The following is a 25,510-nucleotide window of genomic DNA, read 5'->3' as shown; positions in this document are numbered from 1 at the left end:
ATCATCCTCCCTGCATCTCTCTACCCAAGACAGAAATGCTTCAACTTGTGGCCAAGCTACACTCCAGGAGGAGCGGCTTAAGAAATGCTGACAGGCATTTCTAACGCTAACACTGTCAGTGAGGGCACTGTGGATTCTTCCTGGCACAGACAGTCACTATTAAAGGTAGCAAATGAACTCTCTTTAAGGGCAAGTGACATCTTTCCACTGCCTTTTCAAGCAATGCTCTTCCCTGAAGGAGATTTCTAGGAAACTTCTGACACACGATCCATGCTCACACCACTGCACACAATCCCCGAGATGCCAGGCACATGCAGAATGAGACAGCACACGAAACCCTCCCCCCCCCCAGTTTTCTACAAAAAAATGAGTCCTAAACTAAGGGTTCTCTGAGAAAGCCAGTGGTTCCCAGAAACCAAGAGGCATCACACAGGGGACACAGCCAAGGTCACCCAGCTGACCAGACTCCAGAAACTGTCAAAATGAGGAAGCTGGGCTGGCTCAGGCTCCCAGAGCTGCTGAGCCACCCTGTCCTCTATAACCAGGGAAGAAGGCACCCATCACCCCACCATCCCTGGGGAGAGGCTACTCCAGCACCAGTGCAGACAAGTGTCCAGCCAGCAGACCACGTAACCAGCAGTTCCTCTGCCAGGATGGAAGACAGAAAAGCCTTCAAGGACACCTGCAAACACTCTGCCAGGTTAAATGGTTCAGGGAGAGGGGCTGAAAAAGCCAGCGGTGCTCCAGGGAAAACACTGTGTCAGTCCATCCTGGACAGGCTGGGCCCCTGAGAAAAGGCATGAGTTGATCCAGCTGCCACTCAGGGCAGCTCCACACAGCAAGGACACCTCAGCGCTGGGAGAGCAGGGCGCCTGAGGCAAGGCTGCAGGGGCCCGGGGCATGCAGGCAGGCCAAACCCTGGATGAGATGAGGGTTAGGCCCTCCTCCAATCCAGCTCAGAGATCAGTTGATAGTTCACAGTGGGGGAAGGGAAGGGTGACACGAGCAGGAACAACAGGACAGCAAGGACAGACGAACAATGCAAGACTTGCAACTCCTTATAAAACACAATAGAAAACCCAACCCACTCACCTTTGGGGACAACTGATTTGCAAATTAAAAGGGGGTGTCCACCCTCCAGGAGGGACCAGGAGCAGTTTCCTGCTCCCCTTAGCCTTTGCTGCACTGCTCTGCCTGTTCTGCCAGGCTCTAATGAAAAGCTAGTTAACAGTTAATTATTACCCATTCAGACACACGATCCCCTACTCTGACCGAGGGCGGCGGGATAAGACAGTCACGTGATACAAAAATCCTGACCTTATGAAAGCACAGGCAACTATATTTAGTTGGAAAAACGATGACCTAGCGAGGCTGCTCCTCCCTGGCCCCCCCCAGAGAAGGAGACCTGCCACCTCTGGAGATCCCACCTCCATAAGACCCGGGAATTTCTTCATCCATCGCAGCTGTAACACTGAGACAGGAGCAAGCCCTGTGTGCATCGACAGGCTGTCCTGTGGGGGGGCAGACCAGCACACGGCCCAGGCTAGGGGGACCCTCCCTCCTCATCCTCAGTGCTGCAGAGCAGGTCACCTTGTCAGCAGCAAAAGCTGATAAGCACCAAAGCCCACAAACAGGGCCCAGCCCAAGGTCCTGGACCTTATCTTGAAAGCAGGAGGCACACTGGAAACCTGACCAGTGAGACCAGCACAGGAGTGGCATTCAGCAGCAATGCTCCAGCCTGCTGGAGTCTGCATGCCCAGGGTTGGTAATGTCCAGAGCTGGTGATAGGAATTTGCCTCCCTGTTAGCCCACCCCTCTCTCCACAGGGTGGAGAGGTGAACAAGACAGACACTGTCATGCCAAGAACAGAGAGGGAGTGAAGGCAGTCGTGCAGGAGTCACACGTGGGCACCACTGCTGCGGAGAGACAGTCCCAGAAGAAAAGATGTGCAGCAACAAAATCCAAGAGCATCACCCGCTCCCTCTGCCACTGCAGTGAAACAACTTCAAAGGAGACGAAAAACAAAAGCCTGAGGACCAGACATCATTAATCTCTTGTCATCAGCAGAGGGATGCTCTCTGCCCGCATCCCACTGTGGCCACCGAGACAGCAAAACCGGTGGCACCCACAGCATGAGCGAGAGGAGGTCACTGTTGTGCTGACATGATCCCTTTAATGGCCGTCAGCCTCTTCTGCAGCTGCAGCTGGGGACTTGGAAGCTGACAAAACCCTTCCTGGGAAGCATCTGGTATGTCTCACTGTAAATATTTAACAATGAAGAGACAGGAATCGAGAGCCAAGCGCCTGCCGCGAGACCCTCCAGCTCCAAGCGTTCACACTGTCTGTGAGGAGACTGCACGGCTCCCACCGCGCCAGTGGAGGGGGTGAGGGGTCGTACAAGGCTAAAGTGCAACCTCTGCACAAAATATGCCTCTGGAAAAACCTGTCATCTCAAAGAAAGGGGCTTCTAGAAAGGAAACTGTGATGTAATTTAAGTAACATCATTCCTAGTTTCTCCCGCTTTGATTCCCGTACCTGACTTTGGCTGCTTTTGCAGAGGCATCTCAGTAGGACCAGAGTGTCCCCTGTGCAGCGACCACTTAACCTCGCCCTCAAAGCCTGCACCAGGACAGCTGCAGACCTGCCTCCCTGACTGCATATAATGAGGAGACTGAGCAGCAGCTCAGCTTGTGAAGCCAAGGAACACAGAGCCACCACCAGGCAGAAATCCAGCCCTGTCTCCTGGGGTGGAGAAAAGCAAGAGCGATTTGGAGGCAGGAGAGCAAGTGCAGCAAACGCTCCCAGGAATTCAGGGAGGCCAGACCTAGGTCACCTGCTAAGCAAAGTGTCTCCAGAAATGAGCTGAGAAAAATCTTACAGTCCCATAAGCACCTGGATTAAACTAAGTGCAGGTATGGGGGCTTCCTCCAGCTGGCGAATCCAGGGCATTAAAACCATGACAAGGCACTTAAATATCCCTGCCATCTTTGAGAGCAAGCAGAAAGGCTTCTTTTTTTGCTACTTAAGGATTACTGTACCTCAGCCAAGCTGATTTCAGGGCATGCTGTCCAAGCACAAAATACATCCTCACTTGTGCCTCCCACCTTAAGCCAGATGCAGAGAAATTCCAGATTTTCTGAATAACTGATACAAAAAAAACCTTCCTGGGTGCTCAATCACATTGATCCTGGTGTATAAACCACTCTCTCTAATCTAGGTAATTTCAGTGCTACAGGTGGCTGCCTCCCCTGTGTCAATACACAGCATAAAAAACAACCCAGTAAATCAGTCTTCTCAAAGAAGTCAGGAATACCCAATTAAAAAAGAGAGCAACACAGCACTTTCCTAATTTAAAGATCTATCTCCCCTCCTTTTCTTTATAAAGGATTAAAAACTACTTCCCTGCAGTGGTAACATCACCCTCATCTCTTTATGGAAAACTTTACAGCGTTTAATTCAAAGGGGCATTTATAACTCAAGAAAGATATCCCAGTCACAGCTGACAATTGTACAAAATGAACAGGTCAGGGTGCAGCAGCAGATTAAAAAAAGTCATCAGGAGTAGTGAGACCAAGACAGAGCATCACTTGTTGCTCTCTTGAACACCAGCACATCCACAACTGCACCCTGCAGTCAGCTCTGGTCTCTGGATTTCAACAAGGGCACAGCAGTGTTACAGATGGTCAAAGAAAAGCAATTAAACCACCCAGAGGCAGCTCCTCAAGAGGTGAGACTAAAAAGTCTGGGATCCTCCAGCATGGAGAGGAGGAGGGCTGGCTGTGGCACATGAGGCCAGGAGGGCACAGGCACAGCACACAAAGCCAGCAGGAGATCTGCTTGAAGTGATAGAAGTGTTCCCTTCCAGAACAGGCAGCAAATTTCCCCACCACACACAGTAGCAGGCTCTGGGAGGTGGAGCATCAGTCACCTCAGAGAGGGGTCTGATGTTCAGGGCAAACACATCCGCAGGAAGCCCAGCTGCAAATGTACTCCCCCAGTTCTCCTTCAACAGCAGAAGTGGGGTATATCAGTGTCCCTCTGCCCTGCCACCACTCTGCCAAGCCCAGCCCTGCATCTCCCAAGGGTGCTACAGTCTTTCAGCTTTCCATGTGAACTCCAGATCACATGGTTTGAAGGGGCTTCTCCTGATGCCAAATCTAGTTGGTGGATGTGGGAGAGGAGAGGACCAAGGAACTGCTGTGCCAGACAGAAGGAAAGTCAGAGGCCTCTCTCCAACAACTACTGTATTTCCAAACACTATTAGGTAACCAGGACACAAACACTGCTGCCCTTCCACCTCCATAGAGCTCACACGTGACACCAGGCTGAGGGCAGGACGCCTCTGGCATCCATCACTAACAAGCGGGAACACGCTTTGGGGCACTCTGCAGCTACTGTGCCTACCAAACGGCTGATTTTTGGCTCAGGCTCCTCACCCATGCAATTCCCAACCCTGTCACTGCAACTTAGCATCCTCCATCACTCTGCTAACTGCTCCGTTGGGAGGAAGAACAACAGACTTTTCACTCAGAGGGGAAACTGCCCATACAGACCCATCTGACCTTACAAGATTAACCTTAAAAAATAGGCACTGACATAGGTATGGGAGTCCCAGTGACTTGCAGTAACAGACTTGAGCAAATTAACTCATTCAACAACCTCAGCAAGGAAAGGGAAGTGAGGGAGTCAAACCCAGCAGCCTCAGGAGTGCACAACAGCTCCGGTGCCAGGTATGCTCCCAGTGCTGCTCTGCCTTCGCCTGCTGGGCTCACACTTCACTGTGTTTTGAGATACCAGGGCTTCCAGATAAGCATAGTGCATGGGAAGAAAAGGCATGGCACCAGCTTTAAAGTTTTTCTGGAGAAGGTTTTTCTGGAGAAAGACTATACAGTGTCCTGTGTAGCTACTATAAAGAGGAATCCTGTTTGAGCTTTCACTTATCTCCTAAAAAAATACAGAATTGTAAAAAAGCCCCAAGCTCTGTAGGTAACGTTTTCTGTAACACTATTGACATGTAACATGCACTTTCTGAAGCACTATCATCTGCTGCAGACATACATTTGTGCCCCACCCTGGAGGTCCCCAACCAGCTGGAGAACAAGAGGGTGGAGTTGTGCCAAGCAAAGGACATCTCTGAGTTTTGCAGCACAGGCAGACAAAATCCAACACCCAACAAAGACAGATCTTAAGCAGGGTGGAGAAAAGCCTCTTATGAACTCAACACATGGGAATGTACCTTTGCTCCTTCAAAACCAGTCTTAATATGTCACTCTTACACATGTTATGAAAGCAAGAAAATCCTGAGACTTACAAATGTGGAATCAAAGCCTTAATCCAGTGGATTCAGTTATATACCACAGCCTCATTAGCTGGCTAGGGCTCTGGAAACACATCCACAACACCCAGCCCTCTGTTCAATTCACAAGTTAAATTACACTGTCTCCAATGTTACACCACACTGCTCTAAACCAGTGAGTTTCTTTTACTGAACTCAGCTTTAAGACAATGGTGTTGACTCCCATACTTCTAAATCCTGATCATGCAACGCTTCCACAATCAGCAGCAATTTATCCTCACACTATCCATGAACTGGTGAAATGTAATCCCATGCAAAGCCAAAGATGGAGGTCAGAGGTGCCTGGGGTTGCACAAAGCCAAGGCAGGCACTGACTCCCATTCCCAGTGCCTTGCTATAGAATAACTCCACATGGCACTACAGATCTGAGACAAGATCTTATGGACCGATCTTGGTATCCCTGGGTAAAACACAAACCTCTTCTTCAGTCCTGGCACTCTGACAACATTAACCCGGATGAAGACCTTCTGGCAGTTTGGGAAAGGCAAGAATTGAGATCATCAATACTGGCTACACTCCTTTTCTGATTTGGGATCTCTACCCAGAGCAGCCTCCCTTCCTCTCAGGGACCCCAATCCATTTCTGCTCCGTCCTTCCCAGCGATGTGCACACACTGCTGGGGCCAGGAAGTTTTCATTGGTCTTGCACTGATGGTAACACTGTTGTATTTTCGTTGTCCTTAACAGCAATACTCGACAGCAACACAGACTACAAGCCACAGGGAAAGTCTGCATCTTTCCAAAGTACTGCAAATTCAGATATACATCTTCAGGTTCATGGACACATCCAGTTGCACACAAGTAATATATAAACAACAGCAAGTCTGAATTACATTTGCATCTTGACATGTCAATGTTTTTCTATTATGATTGATGACCAAGACCAACAAGTTGCCAAACTCTTTCACCCTGGAAACCCAAATTTGCTAAGCTGCAATGTATGGGAGGAAAGTAACCCTCTCGCTGTTTAGTCATCACTACATGAAAGCATAAAAGATGTCGCTGCCATATGAGGATGGCCAAAATATTAGAGGTTTGTATTTTAAGAATTTTTTTTTTTGCTTGGGTTTTTGGGTGTTTTGTTGTCTTATGGGTTTTTTTTTTTTAAATTAATGCCCATTGCATATTCTTCTACCGGCCTTCTGTATCTGGTTAGTGCTGGCTCTGCAGAAAGAGAAGTGCAGGGAAGGCAAGGGAGAGGGTTTGAAGAGCTCCATTTTTACTTAATACATACCAGACTGGCTGTCAGTCGGAAATATATCTGTAAAAGAAAAAAAAGAAAGAAAAAAAATCAGTACTGGTTGCAGCTGGAGTGCGAATCATATTTAAAAGGTCTCCTCTCTCAATTTGTTTGCTTTAGCTAAATAGAGGAAGTATTTTCTTAGTATCTCAAGTTAAACATCAATCCAGCTTCGAACCCACCTCAATTCAACCACTTGTTGTGAGAAAGATTTTGAAGGAGTCTGTGTTTACCTGAACACATTGCTCTCATAAATAACCTTCTGTATTGGCTTCTAACACACAGCATTGAGCAATAAAAGAGGTTGCTGAGATGTACAAAGATCCACACAATGAGCTAGTTGGTGGCACCCCCACACTCCCCCTGAGCAGCAATATCAGACGGAAACCTGCAGAGAACATCTAACAGGGAGCACAGGTGGAAGCCAAGGCAAAAGCCAAGTGAGCATTTTCCTCATGGTCCTTGGTTTTCGCAGCCACCAGGGACATCGGCAGCTGTGCCTGGCTCTAACACAGCACCTACGCCAGAGAACAGGCAGCCAGAAGCACCCAACCATCATCAAATGGGCACCCAGTGTCTTGGCACATCACCCACCACCCCAGAAGAATGCCTTCCCCTTCCCAGCTCAGGTGTCCCTGTCAGCAAGCACAGCTTGCTGTGGAGTCTGGGGGAGTTAAGACCCTGACACAGATTATTCAACCTCACGACCACCCCACGCTTCTTCCAGTTAGAGGCACAGGTCCTTCTCTTGAAGGACCCTATTTATTGCTGGGAAGATGTTTCCTGAAGTAGCTAGGAAGGACCAGATGGAAGATTTTTCATTTGAGGAGCACACAGGACACTGTATGTGGAGAAAGCCTGTTAATAAAGGCTCCCCCAGAAGCTATGAAAACAGTACTTTTGAGACAGCAATACATTATGTTGTTTTCTTCAAGGATCTTGGAAGAGAAGGGTGAAGGGAGGCTGCCAGCAAGGCAAGGTCTCCTGGGACAGGGGCAGGCCCCTGGCTCCTGCTTATCAGCTACCCAAAACACACATTCAGCTGGAAAGTCACAAGGACTACCCCTCATACAGGGCAATGCTCTTTGGCCTGGGCTCAGCCAGTGCCAAAACAGCAAAAATACACACAAAGAACTTCTATTTCTTTACCTTTGACAGCGCACCATGTTCAAAGCATCCTCGGGCAGGGATGCTTTCATCCCATGTATGAGCAGGAAGTAGTAAGTGGAGCAAAAAGCCCTAAATCAAGACATTACACAGTTATGGTCTGTGGCCATTTGAAGGCATGATATCAGGGCCAATCCAACACATCCAGAAAAGCCTCCAAGCACCAGTCTGGATCCTTTGCAAACTGCATGTTCTACTGCAATCCTCCACCAGCCCACAACCCAAATGCATCCACTGGTATCTCACCTGTTTCGCTCAGCTATATCAGCTGTTATCAAAAAGCAAAATAAAATAATAACAATATAAAGGTTGATAAAAGAAATTCCTTTGTGCCCGTCAAGAACTACAGGCCTTGGCAATCACTCCCCTTGCCATACCCCAATGGGTGCAGTTCTCCAGTCTGCATTCCTGCTAGGCTGTCCAACCAACTCCTCAAACACATGCCGCAGCAGAACCAACTACTCACAAGAGGTCCAGGCTAGAACCCACCTCTAGAAACCACAACTGCCACCAAACCAGGCAGCAGCTGCAGGTGACCCCTCAGCAACATCTCCTGCCAGTCACGCCACCACCACAACTCCCAGCCCGCATTCCCTCGAGGTCTCCTCTCATCTCACTGCTGTATCCCCCACTGCCCCATCTGGCTCTAGATGTGCAGAAAGGCTCACCTGGCTCCTCTTGAGCTCAGCCACAACTCAATAGCAGATTTGCCACCACATTTACTAGAAAAGCAGTGAAACTCCTCAGTGGCTGATGTCAGTAGAATTCAAGGACCACACATCACAGTCGAGGGCAGATACAGCTCACATTCACCTCAAGAGGTTTGCCAGTGCAACTCCTGCAGAGGAATGACGCTTGTATCCAGTGGTCAGACCTGTCCAACTCATCACACCTAAAATTAACACAGATTTGACTCCAACCTCTCCAGAGCAGAGATCCAGAACTCTGGGCTTGTAGGAAGTTTTCCCCACTGTTGAGAAGAAGGACAGAGAAATCAGTCTGCAGGACTTGCTCTTCTAAAAACAGGGTTGCTGGGAGCACACATCTGAGGCAGGGCTGGTCAGGGACTGTCAGGCACAACGACCCTTTGGGACACCTTTTTCCCCTGCAAGCACAAGTGACTAGATTAAAAATTAGCCTGCCAATTAAGGGCAGCACCTCAGGTGCCCAAGAGAAGTCTAAATCAGGCAGCGCTTTCTTTTCCCAAGAAAGCCATGGTAGGGAAGGAGGCAGAAACACATGTGGCCAGCAAGGCAAAGATAAACCCCTCGGACTGCTCTCCAAGGAGCCTGTCTAGTACACTGCAGGACTGAGGCTGCCTGTCTAGGTCAGCTCCCTTCCCAGCTCTCCCAAGGTTAAAAAGACCCAGGCACAGGGATCAGGCTGGTATTTTGGACAAGCGAAGTCCCAACATAGAAAGGTGAAGCCAGCAAACCAGCTGGCTTCCTGCTACCACACACCCTGCTTTCCCACCTGCTACCTCCCAAAGCACCCTGATGCCGGGTCTCCCAACACAGGCCAGACACTGTAGGACAATGCTCCACAGCAGTTCTCCACCATCCCATCAGCCACCTGCCCAGGAGGGGCAGCCCCTGTGTGGGAGCCAGACAGCTCTGCCCTTGCCTGCATCACACATCCCAGCCATGCCCTGCCTGCCCCGCTGGACCAACACTAAATAGCCTTCAGTCAGCCCAGAGGGAAGGAGCATAACGCAAATAAGAAGGCCTAGGAAATATGGGCCCTATGGTCTCACATTTCCTTCCCCTTCTTGCATGCAGACACTTTGGTTTCTCAGCATGTGCCCAAAATCAGAAAGACTTGGTGACTAAACAAAGGGATTATAATCACCACAGGAACCAGTCATCTCTTAACCGTCGCACCTGTCTCTGCCGAGCCAGCTATTTCCCAAGCCCATGACCATCCTTCCTGGGCTCTGTACAGTATCCACACGGCCTACAACATCTCGATGGAAGACACATTCCACGACTCTTCCCGTTTTCAGGAAAGGGAGGTGGAGGAAGGAGTGAGCAGGAGGAGGTCAAGGGTGTGCATGGCAGAGTGTCAGGACGGGCATAGAGTGCCCCTTTCAGGACCACCAAGTGAGGGTGCAGATGTGGTACAGGGGTGCTTGCTCTGAGCACCAACACCCAGAGTTGCTGCACAAAAAGCCCAGGAGACATAACTAAATTGAGGGCAGTTGTCCTGATTTTAGGTGGTGCTGGGGGGGTGGATACAGAATCTCAATTTTTGCCTGGTGGAATTTTTACATGCAGGAGGAGCCCGTATGCTAAAATGGGGCATCTAAAGAGAAAAGCTGATGCATCCACACACATACCCCCTCCCCAGGGGCTATCTGGCTCCTGCTGCTATTCAGGTATCTGGGACAGGTCCAGGAAGGTTACCCCATTTGTGAGCCCCCATTTCCCCTCCACTGCTCCTCCCACTCCCTGTGGAAGCACACTGCCAAGGGGGCTCCTCCACGAGCCACACTTACAGTGCTGAATCCAAATACCCTCGCAGGAAGCCCATCTTCTCCCTGCTCAGAAGCTACAGCTGGGAAGGGACCTCCACCACCCACTGCCTGCTCCCAGCCCCCCTTTTCCACCATGGACACTGCTTCCTCCTGGCAGGGCCCAGGAGGCAGCGGCTGAAGAGCAGCTCATTATCCCTGACGCAAGAGAAACGCTGACTCGTTATTACAGCAACCTGCAGCCATAACTGCCGAGGGGCCGCGCGGCCGCAGGCGGAGCACCAGCAGGAACCAGCTCCAATTACCCTCCTGCTCTCCAAGCTGGGGGGGAGAGGACCTCAGAGTGCTTTGTGTCACCTGCCAGTCACCAAAGCACGCTGCCTGGTACCACTGCACCGGTGTGCTGAGCAAAGGCTGCGCCTCTGCACATACAGGTACCAGTGGAGATGACAGCCAGCTCCTCAGCCGCTCCCAGCGGGACACAGGGCTCATCCACACTGACACTGCTACAGGAAGACACCAGCTGATTTGTTCTGGCTTTCGACCCGTGAAGTTGTAACCAAATCATCCTCCACGTTTTGCAGACAAAAGACTCGGACGTCAGCAAAAAAAATGACCTCTCCAAGGTCACGCGGGGACTCGGCAGCAGAGACGTGACCAGAACTCGATCACAATGGCTCGAAAGCTGCAGGGCTGTGCTGGCTGCCCAGGAGAGGGACTGGGAAGGGAAGTGCTGGTGGATGGCAGGATCGATTGGTATCTCTCCTCCTGACCTGCAGCCCAGCACGGACGATCCAAAGAGCGAAAAAGTCCAAATTACATAGTCCAGCATGTGCTGCAAAGAGACCAGTGGTGCTTGAATCTCTTCCCTGTCCCACGCAACATTCCAGCTCAAACCTCTACCATCCTCAGAGGCCAAGGCAGTGCCTGCACAGGTTCCCGAGACAGTTACAGGTCTCTTCAAAGCAACGCTCAGCAGAGAAGGGGGTGAGGTTTATTAGGAAAAAGTAGCAAAGCAAGAAACCCCAAACCCAAAGATTAGCATGGCCAATTAAATCACTCCTGAGATCTCATTTGCTTCCTGTTCCCCTCCTTTGTTACCTGCTGAGCAGGCTCGTGGAGGGTCCAGCTCTCAGTCACTTAGATTTTCCCAACCCTATCCAGCTGCCAGGTCCACACAAACACCTCCCATGCCTCTTAACTTACTGTAGGAAGTATCCTTACCCCCTCTCAAAGAGAAGCTGAAGCTTGAGACAGACGGATCAATCCTAACCTGATGCTGGTTAAGTCCTAAGACACCACCTATGGTCTGTGCAAGAGAAAGAAAAATCTGCCGAAGGGTTTATCAGCACCCACATCAATTCCTCCGCAAGGGTATCCAGACTAGCAGACCCCAGTAAGTGATTTTCTCCTCTCCATTCAGAGGAGAGGTTTGGTTCCTTCTCAGACACCCCTGTCGCCTACACCAGCTCAAGAGCTACAGTCAGTGTGAGTGCTAAACATCAATTTCCCACAAACCACATGGAAACAAATGCTTGAAATAGGTTTTCAGTGTATAAGCACCTGTGGGTTTGGTGAAGCTCAGCTGTGGGGCCACTGTTATCTTATGTACTTGAAAAGGAATGAAGACCTCCAGCATCACCGAGCTGTAAGAGGAACACATCTAGAAAAAAATTACCTATTCCAAAGTCAGAGCATTACCTGTCTGAGACAGCTCCGTAACTTTAACTTCACACCAACACTAAATTAGTACCTTAATGCTGATGTTCAGACTCCTCCAGGCCAAAGGGGAGCAGCACTGACAGAGCAGGGCTGTGACACTGGCTAAACATGGGCACCAGTGGGACCGGCACTGGGCACCAGTGGGACCGGCACTGTGTCCAGCAAAAGCACCTTACAGAGATCCCTGTGGAAGAGGGTCCAGGTCTCTTCTCTGAGCGCCACAGATGCCAGTGGGGTTCTGAAGAATGCATCTGGTCAGCCTGACCAGAAATATGAGAACTGTCCAAACACAGTCCTGCGAATCCAACGCTCACATGTGCACAGGCACACGAGGAATAACTGGAAGGTCACGGCTGTTGTTTCTCCCATCCACTTATCAGTGCTTGCACTGGAGAGAACAAACACTGGGTGTTCTCTCCTATTAACCCCTTCCCTCAACTCCAAAATGGAGAAACAGCAAAACACTGTTGCTCTAGACAAGAGTCCCAACATTCCTAATCATGAACCGAACAAGGAGCTACAGAGGAAGTACAGGGTACCTTAAAGGTGCTCAATTACTGTTCCTATGGAGCTGCTGGTGACCCAGCTCTGCCTCACATTCTTTAATCACCAGTAAGCCTGAAGTGACATTACTGCAGACCTCCAGCCTTCCAGGAGACCAACCCTACGTGAATCTGGGCCAAATGATCACAGTCATCCTCCCCAAATTGCTCTTTAAGACACCGGATATTGAACAGGCAGCAAAATTTCAGGCACAATCAAGCAAAATTAACATGTCTTAAAGACTCTTATTGAAACACAGGAACCATTTTGGTGGAGCCCAGAAGCCAACTGGATCCCATACTGTGGAAAGTGAGATAGGATGGTGTTTCCCTCTGAAAGGATTGTCACACTATCTGTGTGCACATCAAGGGCAGGCTCAGCCTCCACAGCCAAGCTTTGCCCAAGGACAGTGCAATAAGCAGCAGGCAGGACAGATCCTTCTCTCTACAGAGGAGAATCCATTACAGCAGCCAGAAATCTAGTCTCTCCATGAAAGGGGATCCCACCCCAGCTCCTCAAAACCACCAGTATCACGGGTAAGCCTCATAATACCAGTCAAGGATGCCATAAATCCCTCTGAAAACTCCAGGAACAAAATTGCAAGGTTCTCTCCACCTTAGGGCTGCAGGCAGAGGGCCAAGCAGGGGGGATGTAGGATACACAAGGCAGCACAGTGAAGACAACATAATTAAATCTCTTAACTGAATTACAAATCATCAGACTCACAGTCTGAGATGTTCCCTCCCTCTGGTCCAGGCTATCTGCTTGGTTTTAATCAAACACAAAGCCTTTCCAATCACCCTTCAAACTCCAACTGTGCTTGGTTCCACTTCTCTGCTGGCAGTTAGATCAACTCAGATTTCAACTCCAACAAGAGGGTTATCTCGCTGTAATCTGCCACGTCTTCTCCAAATCATCTCCACAGTTGTTCTTAGATGTTTAAGTTTAAAAATTTAAAATCATGGGTCACTTACAGAAAATTCTTCCCCGCACAGTGTGCAAATGTCACATTTATCATTCTTTCATTAAAAAACCAAACAAGCAGGGAGCTGAGTTCACCCGAGACTGGGAAGCCAAAAGAAAAGTCCCCTTTTGTTCAGATCACTGCAAGACCCTCCACAGTGGCCGAGGATTTCTGAGCACTCAAAAGATGCATTAGATCATAGACGGTATTCCCCCGAGCTCTCAAGGTTCAGCTGGGAGTTGGGAAATGAAATTCAATACGATTGCAGACAGTGAAGTCTCCTGCTTTGTCATCTGAGCACATGGTGGAGACACCTCTGCGATTTGCTCTTCTTTTTTGCTGGGTGGAACCTCGTGCACAAATATCCCATCGCTTCTGTTTCAGTCAGAGTAAAACCTCCAACATTATTTGGATACTAAAATGTGGAGCAATGTATCTGCTGCTACTTTGTCAGCATCCTGCATACTGCTGTCACTCTTTACACTTAATTCTTCATTCTGTTTTTCCCTTTACGTGCCCACTTGCACAGCCTTGCAGCTGACCTACCAACAAGAGCCCTGGAGGTACACAGGTACAGTGAAGCGCTTCAGTCACTCCTTTAGGTATCTCTTTTTGTGCTAGAGGAGGCCAAGAGCATTGCTATTTCTTATTATGGTCAAGTCTTTATTTTCATAGGCCCATTCTGTGAGGCCAGGAGAGCTGACACAAACTTTGTGACTATTTGGAAGTGCAACCCTTCTGGTTACAGCAGAGGTACAAAAGAATCCTAAGGGTCTTGCAGGAATAAACTCAGTGCTTCTTTTGTAACATTTAATAAAATAAAGAAAAGGAAGATCTGACCTTGGAGAAATTAATTTCCTGTAGTTTGAAGTGAATGCTGACTTATCAAACATTTAAGTGTTGCTTATAAACCGTTAAGTTCTCACTCTTTTATTCTATCACTAGCTTTGTCATCTGTAAGTGTGCAGACCAGACAGTTTGGTAACTAAGATATGGTAAATTAATCACTCATTTACCCCACTGACTAGGAGCTTTCAAAACCACAGTCATAAAGAAAAAAAAAAAAGGGGCAGTGTGACTTAGTGTGAAGGCCGAATATATATCACAAATAATCTGCTTAAAGACAGTGCTCAGTATTTAGCAACATACCTATCTCTGAGTTACCAAGCAAGTAAAACACCAATCTCCCCACACACCTTTTCTCTTACTTTCCCCCATCAACAAAACTCTACCCTTTCCTCATTGTTGTGGTTTTTCCAATTTCATACTTGTTTCCCCACATATTTAGTCGGGAAAAAACCCACCTCTTTTCTCAAGTGTTTCAGAACTTCTTAAAAGCTACCTTATCTAGCCCTGAAAACCCCCTGTTCTCTCCCGGCAGGCGAGTCAAAGAAGTCAAATGACTACCAGGAAAGCAGAAGCGATAAGAGCCCCCCGCGCCGGGTCCCTCCGGCGCAGCCATGCCCTGCAGACTGCAGAGTCACTCTGCAGGAGCGCGGCACACGCCGCCGCTCAGCTGGAAAAACGTGCTCAGCAGTGTGCTCAGCACAGACTCTGCTTCCTCCTCCCACCTCCCCCCGGGGACTGCACCCCCATACCTGGGCCGGGAAGAGCAGAGCAGGACCCATCTCCCAGCTGCCGGTCCCCCCGGGCTCACACAGCCCCTCCGGCTGCACCGGCGGGCGGCCAGCAGGAAGGACACGCTTCACATTTCCGCCCCCCGTCCAGCTTTCCAATCACAGTTCAACTCTGGCTCGTGTGTCAAGGACACGTGAGGTTCACAAGCCCCATCCAAGCCCCCATTACCTCCCTGGCTGTCGCTCTCATGGTCACCAAGGGATCTCTGCAGAGCCTGCCAGAGATCAAAGGAGTGACACTGGAGCACTGGAGACGCTTCTCCTTCAACACCTTCCTTGTGGGGCAGGGATGCCTCTCCTCGGCCCCATCAGAGGCTGGGGCTGCTTTGGGGAGCAAGTTGGGAGTGGAGAACAGTGCCTGTGGACATGTGGCCAGGTCACAGGCCAGCTCTGCTGCTAAAGCAGCAGGTTGCAGACCTGTTTCCAGCCACTTCAAGAGGTGTCCGGCAGGAAGTGAACGTGCCTCCCCAGGAGCACAGGTTGGGGCAAGCTGTGCCCGCCAGCACATCGTGAGTGTCACACCCACTCTGGAGGGAACCAGAGTGCCATTTTTCTAGATCAAGCGAACAAAGGGCATTTGTGTTACCTCTGGCTGCCACCAGAGACAGACTGAGCAGCACCGAGACCTCGGTCACACCAACAACCACCTTTGTTGACCATTTCTAAAGGAAATGGAGGCTTCCCTCTGGCCTGTGGTGCCAGAGCACCCAGCCAGGTGCTCATCATCACCCCCAACACACTGTCACTCCCAAGCTATTTGAAGCAGAGAACTCTACCAAACCTTCCAACTTGTGACCACGCAAAGGAACAGAGTGACTCAAACCCACAAAATAAAAATAAAATCACAACCATGCAGAGTACTGAAGCCTGCTGCACGTTCCCATACAACGCTGAAACACATAGAAGTGTCAAGGGAAGCTGCTGCTCCCTAAGTCAGCTTTGCTCTAGAAGGACAATGAAGGTAAACCACTGATAAAGCAGGTTCACAGCCCTTCCTCCCTCTCCTTGCATGTCTCAGCAGAACATCCCCCAGCACACATAGCTTTAATGCTGCAGGAAGAGCTCTTGATCCTGGCAAAATCCACAGTGAGTGTCACACCAAAGCTGGGCTAGATGACTTGCTAAGGATGGCTCCAGTAGCTTGCTCAGCCTGGTGCAATATTTAGACCAGCAGAGCCACAACACATCACACACTGATTTGCTTGGGAAGGACAATCCACCCAGGCCTTCCAAGGAAGCCCCAAAACTGCAGCACAAATGCGTGCTCTGATAGAGGAAAGTTCAGTTAAGAGGATCTTCTGGGAATCTCCAATTACAGGATGAGCCTCCCTTCAGAAACATGTTGACACTTGACCACCATTTCCACAACCTTTCCCAAAAACAAAAAAGTTTATCTTGCACAGCATTAGAATTGCTATCAGCAAACCTATTTCCACCAAATGCCTCGTGCCAGTTTTTACTCCACAGCTGCGGGACCTTCACGTGCACACCCATGTCTTTCAGCCAAGCAATCCAGACTGACCCTGACCCAGGACCCTCCCCACAAAGTTGTCTGGTAATCAATTTATTCAAGGCCAAATTCAGTTCCCATTTGTTCTGGTCACCCATCAGCATTGCCTAAATACACAAGTAGCTGTAAGTTCTCCCAGCACTGCATTAACTTCTTTGAAGCCTTTCTTTTCCCTCTCCTCTGACCTGCTCAAGTTGTGCAGCTGCATTATTTGCTGTAAGATATTCAGATTAGCCAGTTACTTCAATGCAAGGAGATAAAGTCTCCCAACTCCACTCAAAGCTCACTAACAAGGACCTGGACCTGCAGAATGATTTTGGAACTGAAGCTCAATCTCAAGTGAAGAAAGGAAAAAATGCAGAGCTGTCCGTGCCACAGATCCACAAGGTACCCAGAGCTTTACCCAACCCCAGGAGACAACTTCTTGCCCATGCAAAGCTCCACCTAGTCAGCAATACCACGATGGCAGAGCCCAGCAGGTATCACCAAGGTTGCATCACCTCTTTCCCCAAGCTCCCTGTGTGCACAGCAAGCCAGGGATTTGACAGAGCTAGCAGCATAGAGACTCAAGCCCTTGGTAGGAAGTCAGCAAAGGTTTCAATGCCAAGATGACCAGAGGCTAAATAACATGTTAAAGACCATAATGTAAATGTGTATCGTGGTTGGGAATGAACAAAGCTCACCAGTCCCAACTGGACTTAGGGTAAGCACAGCTGTAATAACTGTAAGGGTTAAAACATTCCACCTGGTCTGAACAGCATGGCTGTCTACTAAAATGCTCATTCCTTATTTTGCCAAACAAGCACAACCACTGAGGTGGTGTCAGAGATTCATTACAAAGGAGTCTCAAGTATGTAAAGAGCAACCTAACTCTATCCAAGTCGGCATTTGGCATTCCCCTGAGGATAATTTCACACTATTTGAGCACAGCAAAAGGATCGGGTGTCATAATCTGGAAGGGAGAGCAGAGCATTGCAGCCCCAGTGCCCCCATTCCCAGCCCTGCTTTCTGGGAAAGCCTTCACATCTTTAGTCTTCACATCTGAACCAAGCCCTTCTGCTGCCCAATCCAGTGATCCCTGATGCACTCCAGGTGGAAACCTCCATGACACCACAGGCAAAAAAAAGCTTAAAAGAAGAGTTGTGAAGGTAAGGAGGTGGTTGGAGAGAATCCTCCAGTGATGCCTTGGCAGTTTGGATCCAGAGGTCGCAGCAGAAGCAGGCGCTTGAAGCCCAGCAACCAGGGCCAGTGATTCAGCTCTCAGGAGCTACGCTGCATTCCCCAGCCTTCCCTTCCCGAAACAGTGCAGAACAGGGCAAAGGTCCAGCACAAAGCTGAAGGGCAAAGGTATGCAGGGGAGGGAAAACACTAAGCTTCACGTTTTTTTGGTGCAACGAGTTCCAGTTACCCTCATCCTCCCCAACAAGGCGGGAAGAGTTACTCAAACGTGAGTTGTGGGATCGGAACAAAACAATATTTCGGAGAGGAAACTTGGGGTGATGGGGAGGGAGGCCTCCTGCTGCGATAGCAGCTCTGTTGCAACAAACAGCCAGGAGAGCTCCACAATTACGTGCCACGACAGAGCAAGAATTGCCCAACACTTTGGAAATAGGTGTGTGTAGCACTACCGAGCTGGGTGCCCGAGCAAACAGAAGTGTGTGTCTACTCTGAACGCAAAGACACGCCAAAGGTAAAATAGGCTTCCCATACATCTTATCTCCTGTGCTGGAGGCTGGTTTCAAGGAAAGCCCTTTGGGGAGTTAGTCTGCAAGGGGTGAGAAGCTAACAAATCTTCCCCTGCCTTCTCCTCAGGACCGGTAGCCAACCCAACCTCTGCTCTGGCATAAAGCAACATGCACTCTCTCTTAACAATAGTCAGGCAACCTCTGGTGCTTGCTGGTAGCAACCAAGGTGTGCCTTCTGGAAAGTACTGCTTATCCGCCCAGTGCCTTTGCCAAATGGCATGCAAGAAACTCTACTCAAGAAATCAAAGCACCTCCTGCATTTCCACTAGGAAATACACTGCTTTTCCTGGTCGAGCGCTTCCAAGGAGAATGAAAAACGGCATAAAACTTAGTGCAGGCAAAGCTCAGGGACTGCAGTGCTGGTCATTAAAACCTGAGTGTTCTTACTTCCAAGATGTAAATGGCTTTAAAAATAAAGAAGTGCTAACTGCCTTGATGCAACATTTCTTGAAATAAATCCAGCAGGTTTTCAAAACGGGGTGCTGTTAACACCTGTCCGTACCAGTGCTTGCATCAGCACCAGCCCCGGTGCAGGGCACAGCGGAGGAGTACAACATGTTCCAGAAGGTCGAGCTGTCTTAACTGCAAGCCACACTTCTCCTCTATAGAAGAGTTGGAGAAAATACTTTGAATTTGGTTTATAGACAGTAGCGCAAAGCTGGTTTTGCCAGAAAATGTTTCATTTGCTACTACAGACACACACACTACCATCACGCCTTCACCAGCCAGGCTGCTGGCTGCATTTATTTACATGATAAGAAAAGAACGTGTAATAATGAGGGGACAGTCACATAGACCTTGTTACTAGATCATTAGAGTAAAAACGAGGCATCATTACATCTCTGCAGCGTCCCTCACAAGCAGTCAGCAGTGTCAAGCCCTGTCAAATAGGACAGGAGGGTGCATATCTCAGGGATCAAAGGATCTTCGCACCTCCACTCTGAAACAGACACATAAACAAATGTAACACACATCTTATCAGGACATCAGGAAAATTTTCTAGTGTGCCACTCCAGCTGAGCCTCAGCCTCTGCTTACAGCATCAGCAGTATCACTGCTGCTTAACTCGACCTAATGGTTGCTCCACTTACTGCTACACTGTCATGCTTCTGGGAGGTTAAAAAGCAAGGAGAGTCTTTGCTTCAAGAGTCCTCCTTCCTGAAAAAGCAGAAACATTTACTCAAACACCCTATTATATTACTGACTTCACTGCCAACCTTGAGCTCAAAAAATGCTGCAGCAGGTAGGCAAGACATGAGCTTCTGAAGGTAAATCCTGATCCGCCAAAAAGGACCCTGTTCTTCAGTCCCTGAATCAGCCCCTCAATGCACTGAACTTGCCCAGCTGTCACAAGTCAAACAGTTCAAAACAATCAAAGGTGGGTTTGTTAAGCTGTTCTTTAACCATATTCCAACAGAGGCAGCAGAAATTCACCAAGATCTTGCAGGTGGCTCTGTCTCCCCTGGGCCAGAGCTCAATGCCTTTACTTTTATAAACACCAATTCCAACACAGACCATTACAGAATGAGTGAACACCTAAGGAGTAAGAGTAAGTAGGTCTTGTCTATTAAATCTGCTCTACGGGTCTATAATTAATACAATGATTATAAAAAAAAATTAGGGCTTTCAAAGCCTGTAAAACAAGTCATAGAGGGATCCCTTTATCATTATAGAGCTGTCTTCAGCTCTACACTTCTTGGTCTCCTCACTACTTCTGGCATGATCAGGGCTGAAAACATTTAATATCTCCAGCACAGAAGCATTGCTTTGGGAACACTGCTGGATTATGAGCCAAGGCTTCCTAAGCTCTGCTTAGAAACCAAAGACATCCAGCAGTGCCCTCCCAGAGTTCAGCAGCTCTCAATTCACTGTAAGGGTAAAAAAGAGTCACTTTCCTCGGGTGATCCTTCTGGAGGTCACTACAACACAACTCACCTCACCAGCACGTTCTTTCACACAAATTCATGCTTCAGATCTTTTTTGGTAAGTATTTGCCAAAGTATTCTCCACCCAAAGCAGCAAAGACACGACGGGAGCCGGCAAACTCTGCGAGAAGGTACTTGGGCGCAATGCTGCCAGGCAAGGCCAGCTGGCAGCCTGCCTCTCATGGGAGCTCACCAGCCGTGTTTATTTTACACGTTTTCTCTTCTGCTAACGAACAGGCAGCAAAAGAAACAATGACCCAAGAGAAGAGAGCCAGGCAGCAGCACTGGGGGCACTGCTGGAACCAGCTGCTGCTGCCAAGTGTCCCAGAAGACACCACCAACCAACCAATTCCATTATTTAAACACCTTCGGGAATACTGGGACAACTGTATTGGGCCCAAGGATAATTCTGATGTTGCAGCATTACTCCCTTACCCTACAGTTGTGTGGACACGCTACAGACACACTCTCACTCGCTCCCTCCAAAAAATCATCGCAGGAGTTGTAAGGACCCCCTGCTTGTGTTGGGCAGCTGTCTCATCTCACACACCTTTGTGACTGATGGGCCTGGTAATGAATCCGGACACCCCCTAGACCAGAGCCTCAAACAGGAACGTCCAATCTTGCAATTCTGCATTTTTTGGTTTATTTCTATGAATTGTTACCCTTAGGAGGCATCACAATGGAGTGCAACCTTCACACAAAGGAGCGATGTGACCAGTTTTGTGCCATAACGCACAAGGCAAATGCAGACAGCGACGCTGCCCTGGATTTTCTTAAGCTTTGCTTATGTCAGTGAGTACAATGACAAACCACCAAACAATCCGAACACAGACTTCTACCTAGCACGATTAACTTGTCCTCTATACTTCCCCTTAAGATGACAGCTTTCCACATGGAAATTGCAGAGCTGTCCATCTCCCAAAGATCAATAACTCTTGATGAATCATCATCCTAGGCACTAACAGTTCTTACAAAATACTGGCACGTACGGTAATTGGGAATCCGATGTCATATCTAGCAGTGTGTTTCAGAGTTAACAGAGGCAGGCAGGAAAAAAAATAACTATTTCCCAAACAAGACGCTTAGTGAAAACTTCTGTTTTCCTCCTAGTCGCGATTCACTGGAAGCAGGTACGGGGGGGAGCGCAGCACTCATCCCGACACGCGGGGAAATGGTGCTCCGCAGCTTCACCCTTTGCTGACGACAGCAGCGGGCTACAAACGCGATTTGGACAGCGCAGCCTTCCTGGGGGACAGCCCCCCCTTCCCCAGCCGTGCCCCCACCGAGGGCAGAGCCGCGCTGGGCGCCGCCACCGCCATGAGTCGGCAGAGAAAGGCGGCGCGGCCTGCGCGGAGAGCCGCGGCCGCGCACACGTGGGCAGCGCAGGCCGCGGCCCGGGCACGGGGCCCCGCGGGGACGGCGGGGTTGCGCTCCCGGGGGACCCGCACATGTGCCGGGGAACCCACCACGCTGCCGGCGCTGCTGCGGCGGAATGCCGGGAGCGGGGAGGAGGAGGAGGAGAAGGGAGGGGGGGGGGGGGCCGCGTGTCCGCCGCCGGGCCCGCCCGCCTCCGCCGGGCCCGCGGCACCCCCCGCTCGCCGCATGGTCGGGCCGCGCTGCCCTCCCCGCCTCGTGGCCGCGGCCGGCGGCGCCGCTGCCCCCGCGCGGGCCCGGCGCGGCCCCCGGCCCGGCGCGGCCCCGCAGGCCGCGGGCGCGGCCCCACGCCGCGTGTGCCGCATGGCGCGGCCGCCCGGGGCGCGGTCGGCGGCGCTCCCGGCCCACTCCCCCCCCCACACACACACCGCCCGCCCCGGCCCCGCTCCCCGCCGAACCCCCGCAGCACCCACCGGGAGGCGACTGTCCGTTCACGGCCGGCGCGTTCTTCGTCCAGGGGTTCACCTTGGGCGGCGGGGCCTCGATGAACTCCCGGCGCCCCGCACCGCCCGCTTCGCCGCCATCCTCCGCCTCGCCGCCGGCCCTCAGCAGGCTCTCCTTCTCCTGGTTGTTGCTCTCCTCCTTCTGCTGCTTGGCGCTGGGCGGCCGCGGCGCCGCCGGCCCGCCGTCGGGGCCCATGGGCGGCTCGCCCTTCTCCCGGCCGCCGCCGTCCTGCGGCGGCTTCAGCACCAGGGCGCGCTCCTCGGCGGGCAGCAGCGGGGCCGTGCCGGGCAGCAGCGCCTCCACCTGCGTCGCCATCTGCGCGCCCCCGAGCCCCGCCGGGAAACCCCCCACCCCCCCTTCCTCCTCCTTCCCCCGAGCCCCGGTGCCGCCGCAATATGGAGCCGCGCGGGGACCACGCGACTGCCGCGGGGGCGCGCACCGCCCGCCCGCCCGTGCGCGCCGCCGGCGAGGGGAGGGGCGGCGCGGGGCGCGCCCCCGCGGGGCGGCCGGCGGCGCGCGCGGGCCTGATGCAACGCCCCGGCTGAGCTGCGGGAGAAGGGGTGGGAGGGGGAAACGGGCACGGGGGGGGTGTTTAAAGGGCGCTGGACCCTTCCCTGATATCCCGGCCCCGCCGCACGGCTGGGAGAGGAGGCGCCGCTCGGGCCAGGGGGCCAGCTGCCGGGGGACTCCGGGGCTCCCCCGGTGCGAACGCACCGGGGGAGCCCCGGAGTCGCCGAGCCGGCTTCGACAGCGTCCCCCGCGTGGCGCCGAGGGATGGGGTTGCTCTCGGGATAATGTGGTTTCATCAACGATCAAGCTGGAAAGGGACCACAGTGGGTCATGTGGTCCAGCGTCCCTGCTTAAGCGTGGTTGTCCTGGAGCACATGGCACAGGGTTGTGTGCGGACGGGACTGGAATATCTCCAGCGAGGGAGACAGCACAGCCTCTGGGCGATCCGTTCCAGTGCCCGGTCACTGCACGGTAAAGAAGTTCTTCCTCGTGTTCAGGTGGAACTTGCTGTGCATTGCTTGCCTCATGGCACCACCTGGAAGAGCCTGGCTCCATCTTCTTGGCACCCCCCCCCATTTGGGTATTTGTACACACTGATGAGATAGAAACCGCCTCCCCTGTCCTGATCCCGGCAAAACCTTCCTTTGAGGAGGTTAAAATATTTGCTTGATCTCTAGCTGGTGGGAAATCATTTACTCATCATCATCACTTATGTCTCTGGTGTTTGTCCCCCAATTCTTGCAGCTGGCAAGACGGTGAGTGCGGACCCTGTGTGCAAGTGCCCACAAATTATACACATTGAAAAGACAGCTTGGACTGCTGATACCATTTAGCACAACCTGTCTAATACACAGTGGCCCTTACTCAGTGCCTTTTTTATTCAATACAAGTCTCTCCTGGCCTCCTCCCTGTCACAGTGACCACGCCACTCCACTTATGCCCAGAAAGGTTTATCTGGAAGTCTTGGCATGTCTGCAGCAGCCCCAGGACACATCTGTGCAATCCCTGCAGGAGGCCCATCAGCATGACAAGGCACTGAAGATGTAGCTGCCAGTGTGTGGAGTGGGATTAAAAGCTGATTTCACTGTTGGAAGGAAAGAAGTGAGAAACAAACATGAACTCAATACAGCGTTTGGCAGGGCAACACCATCAGGGGTCTGGCAGATCCATAGAGGTGGTCCCAGGCTGTTGGGGATGCTCCACTGGGACATCTTGGATCTCTGCATCCCTCGGTACCCAACTCCTTGGCTCAGAGAACACCTTCATATGCTGCAGCCTCAGGGATTGCCAGTGTGCGTCGCATCCCAAATACATTCAAGAATTTGGCCAGTAAAATTCCAAAAGGAAATTTAAATATAATTCCAGTAGAGCCAGACACTGGCCTGTCTGCCTGGCTGGATACCCAGTGGGGATGCTCCAGTACCTGAGTTGCAATAACAGAAGCCACGTCCTGTGCTCCATATAGCCCAGTTCCTGATGTGCCGACAGTCCCTGTTCTCCTCACAAGCATGACTTCGGAGCTGCACAACTTCCAGCCAGGCTCCCACCTTCACCCTCTCTAGGAGTGGGTCCTTGTGGTTGCAGCCAGGGGACCTTCAGCCCAGTAGTGTTCCTGTCCTGTCCCCCATCCAGGGCACAGCATTCCTGACACTTGGTCCTTTTGGGACACTGCTCTGCCTGCCACGTGAGCAGGAAGGAGCCCGCAGTGGCTTAAAGCCAAGCTGGCTCCAGAGCTGCCAGGCAGGAGGGAGCTCTGCCTGGGAGCTCTCAGGGTGAGTCTCACTCTCAGTGTCCACACAGTGCTTAGCCAGGCCAAACCCCCTCAGGGTTTTCCATGTCAGAAAATAAATACGGAGGTGAGGGGGCAGAGAGGGAAGTGTCCGTGCGACCTTCCTGCACCAGCCATAGGTAACAGCACACTGGCAGGTCAGGTCTCAGACACCCGTCCTTCACGTGAAGGGAAGCTGAGCGTGCACCACCTCCAGCTGGGTGGTGTAAACACACTGGCCACATCTAGAAAACTCTGTGTGCCCCACTCCTCCCTCAGTGCCCTCACCTGTGCTGGACCCATCTCCCCCTGCTCTGCCCAGTGTCCACGGCACTTGGATTTTCTACTCCTTGGCTCCAGGGACTTGCTGAGAAGCAGCCAAGGAGTCTCTGCACTTCTGCAGCACAATTCACTGGGAAGTAATCCCTCTCTGTTTTTCCAAAATTTAAGGAAAACACCTGACTGCCATCCCCAAGCCTGCTTCTCTGCCTCATCCTCCACCCCAGATGTGTCCCTCTGCCTGCCCAGACCACATCAAGCAGCTCTGAGTGCTGCTTCCCAGCCCTGTGCTGGCCCTGCGCAGGCTCCAAGGAAGCAGTCTCCAGGGAAACTCCTCTGCTGAGTAGTGATTTGGGCAGGAGCTCCCCACCTCCCTTGCTCTGTGTACAGCAGCTTATTTATTTCGCCTCGACTGAAGCGTGGCTTGCATATTTAACACAGATGCCTGGCTGCTTTGGTGCTGGCCTGGAGGTTTAATGGTGGCCATGAATGTCTTTGAGCATCTCTGGGTCTTGCTTGGCTGGAATATCCCCAGTTTAATTTCTACTGGCCTGGCTACCTCAGGTCCTGACCTTCCCTTTGGCAACAGCTTTAGTTCAGCCTGGAGCGAGGGGGGTGTGTGTTGGGGAGCACAAAGCAGCTGATGTGACTGATACACCCCTTAGCTTCCCCATCCTGTTTGGGTGGTAACTCAGCCCCTTCCTCAGGTTCCACTTGCCTAATTTTGTCTGGTGCTGGGGACAGGAGGTCACCATTGTACGTTTCCTACAGTTTTACTTTTATCTAGTCTGGTC

General features: G+C 51.3%; 1 protein-coding gene across 1 annotated transcript in view; it reads right to left on the bottom strand.

Annotated features, from left to right (window-relative positions):
- LARP1 (La ribonucleoprotein 1, translational regulator) overlaps positions 1-22,443 on the bottom strand; it is a 41,515-nt gene extending 19,072 nt beyond the window's left edge. Inside the window, exons 1-2 of the mRNA XM_027718450.2 lie at positions 22,129-22,443; positions 6,590-6,616 (exon numbers count right to left, since the gene is read on the bottom strand). Of these exons, the coding sequence (XP_027574251.2) occupies positions 6,590-6,616; positions 22,129-22,354 (253 nt within the window). The 5' untranslated portion in view covers positions 22,355-22,443. The remainder of the gene's footprint in view (positions 1-6,589; positions 6,617-22,128) is intronic.
- Between the last annotated feature and the right edge of the window lie 3,067 nt (positions 22,444-25,510).

Source organism: Pipra filicauda, unplaced genomic scaffold (genome assembly GCF_003945595.2).
Source record: "Pipra filicauda isolate LSUMZ 115617 unplaced genomic scaffold, ASM394559v2 scaffold3_size10097308_pilon, whole genome shotgun sequence".
NCBI classification, from domain to species: Eukaryota; Metazoa; Chordata; class Aves; order Passeriformes; family Pipridae; genus Pipra; species Pipra filicauda.
The sequence above is the reverse complement of the archived record's forward strand: the minus strand, read 5'-3'. Positions and strand labels throughout refer to the sequence as shown.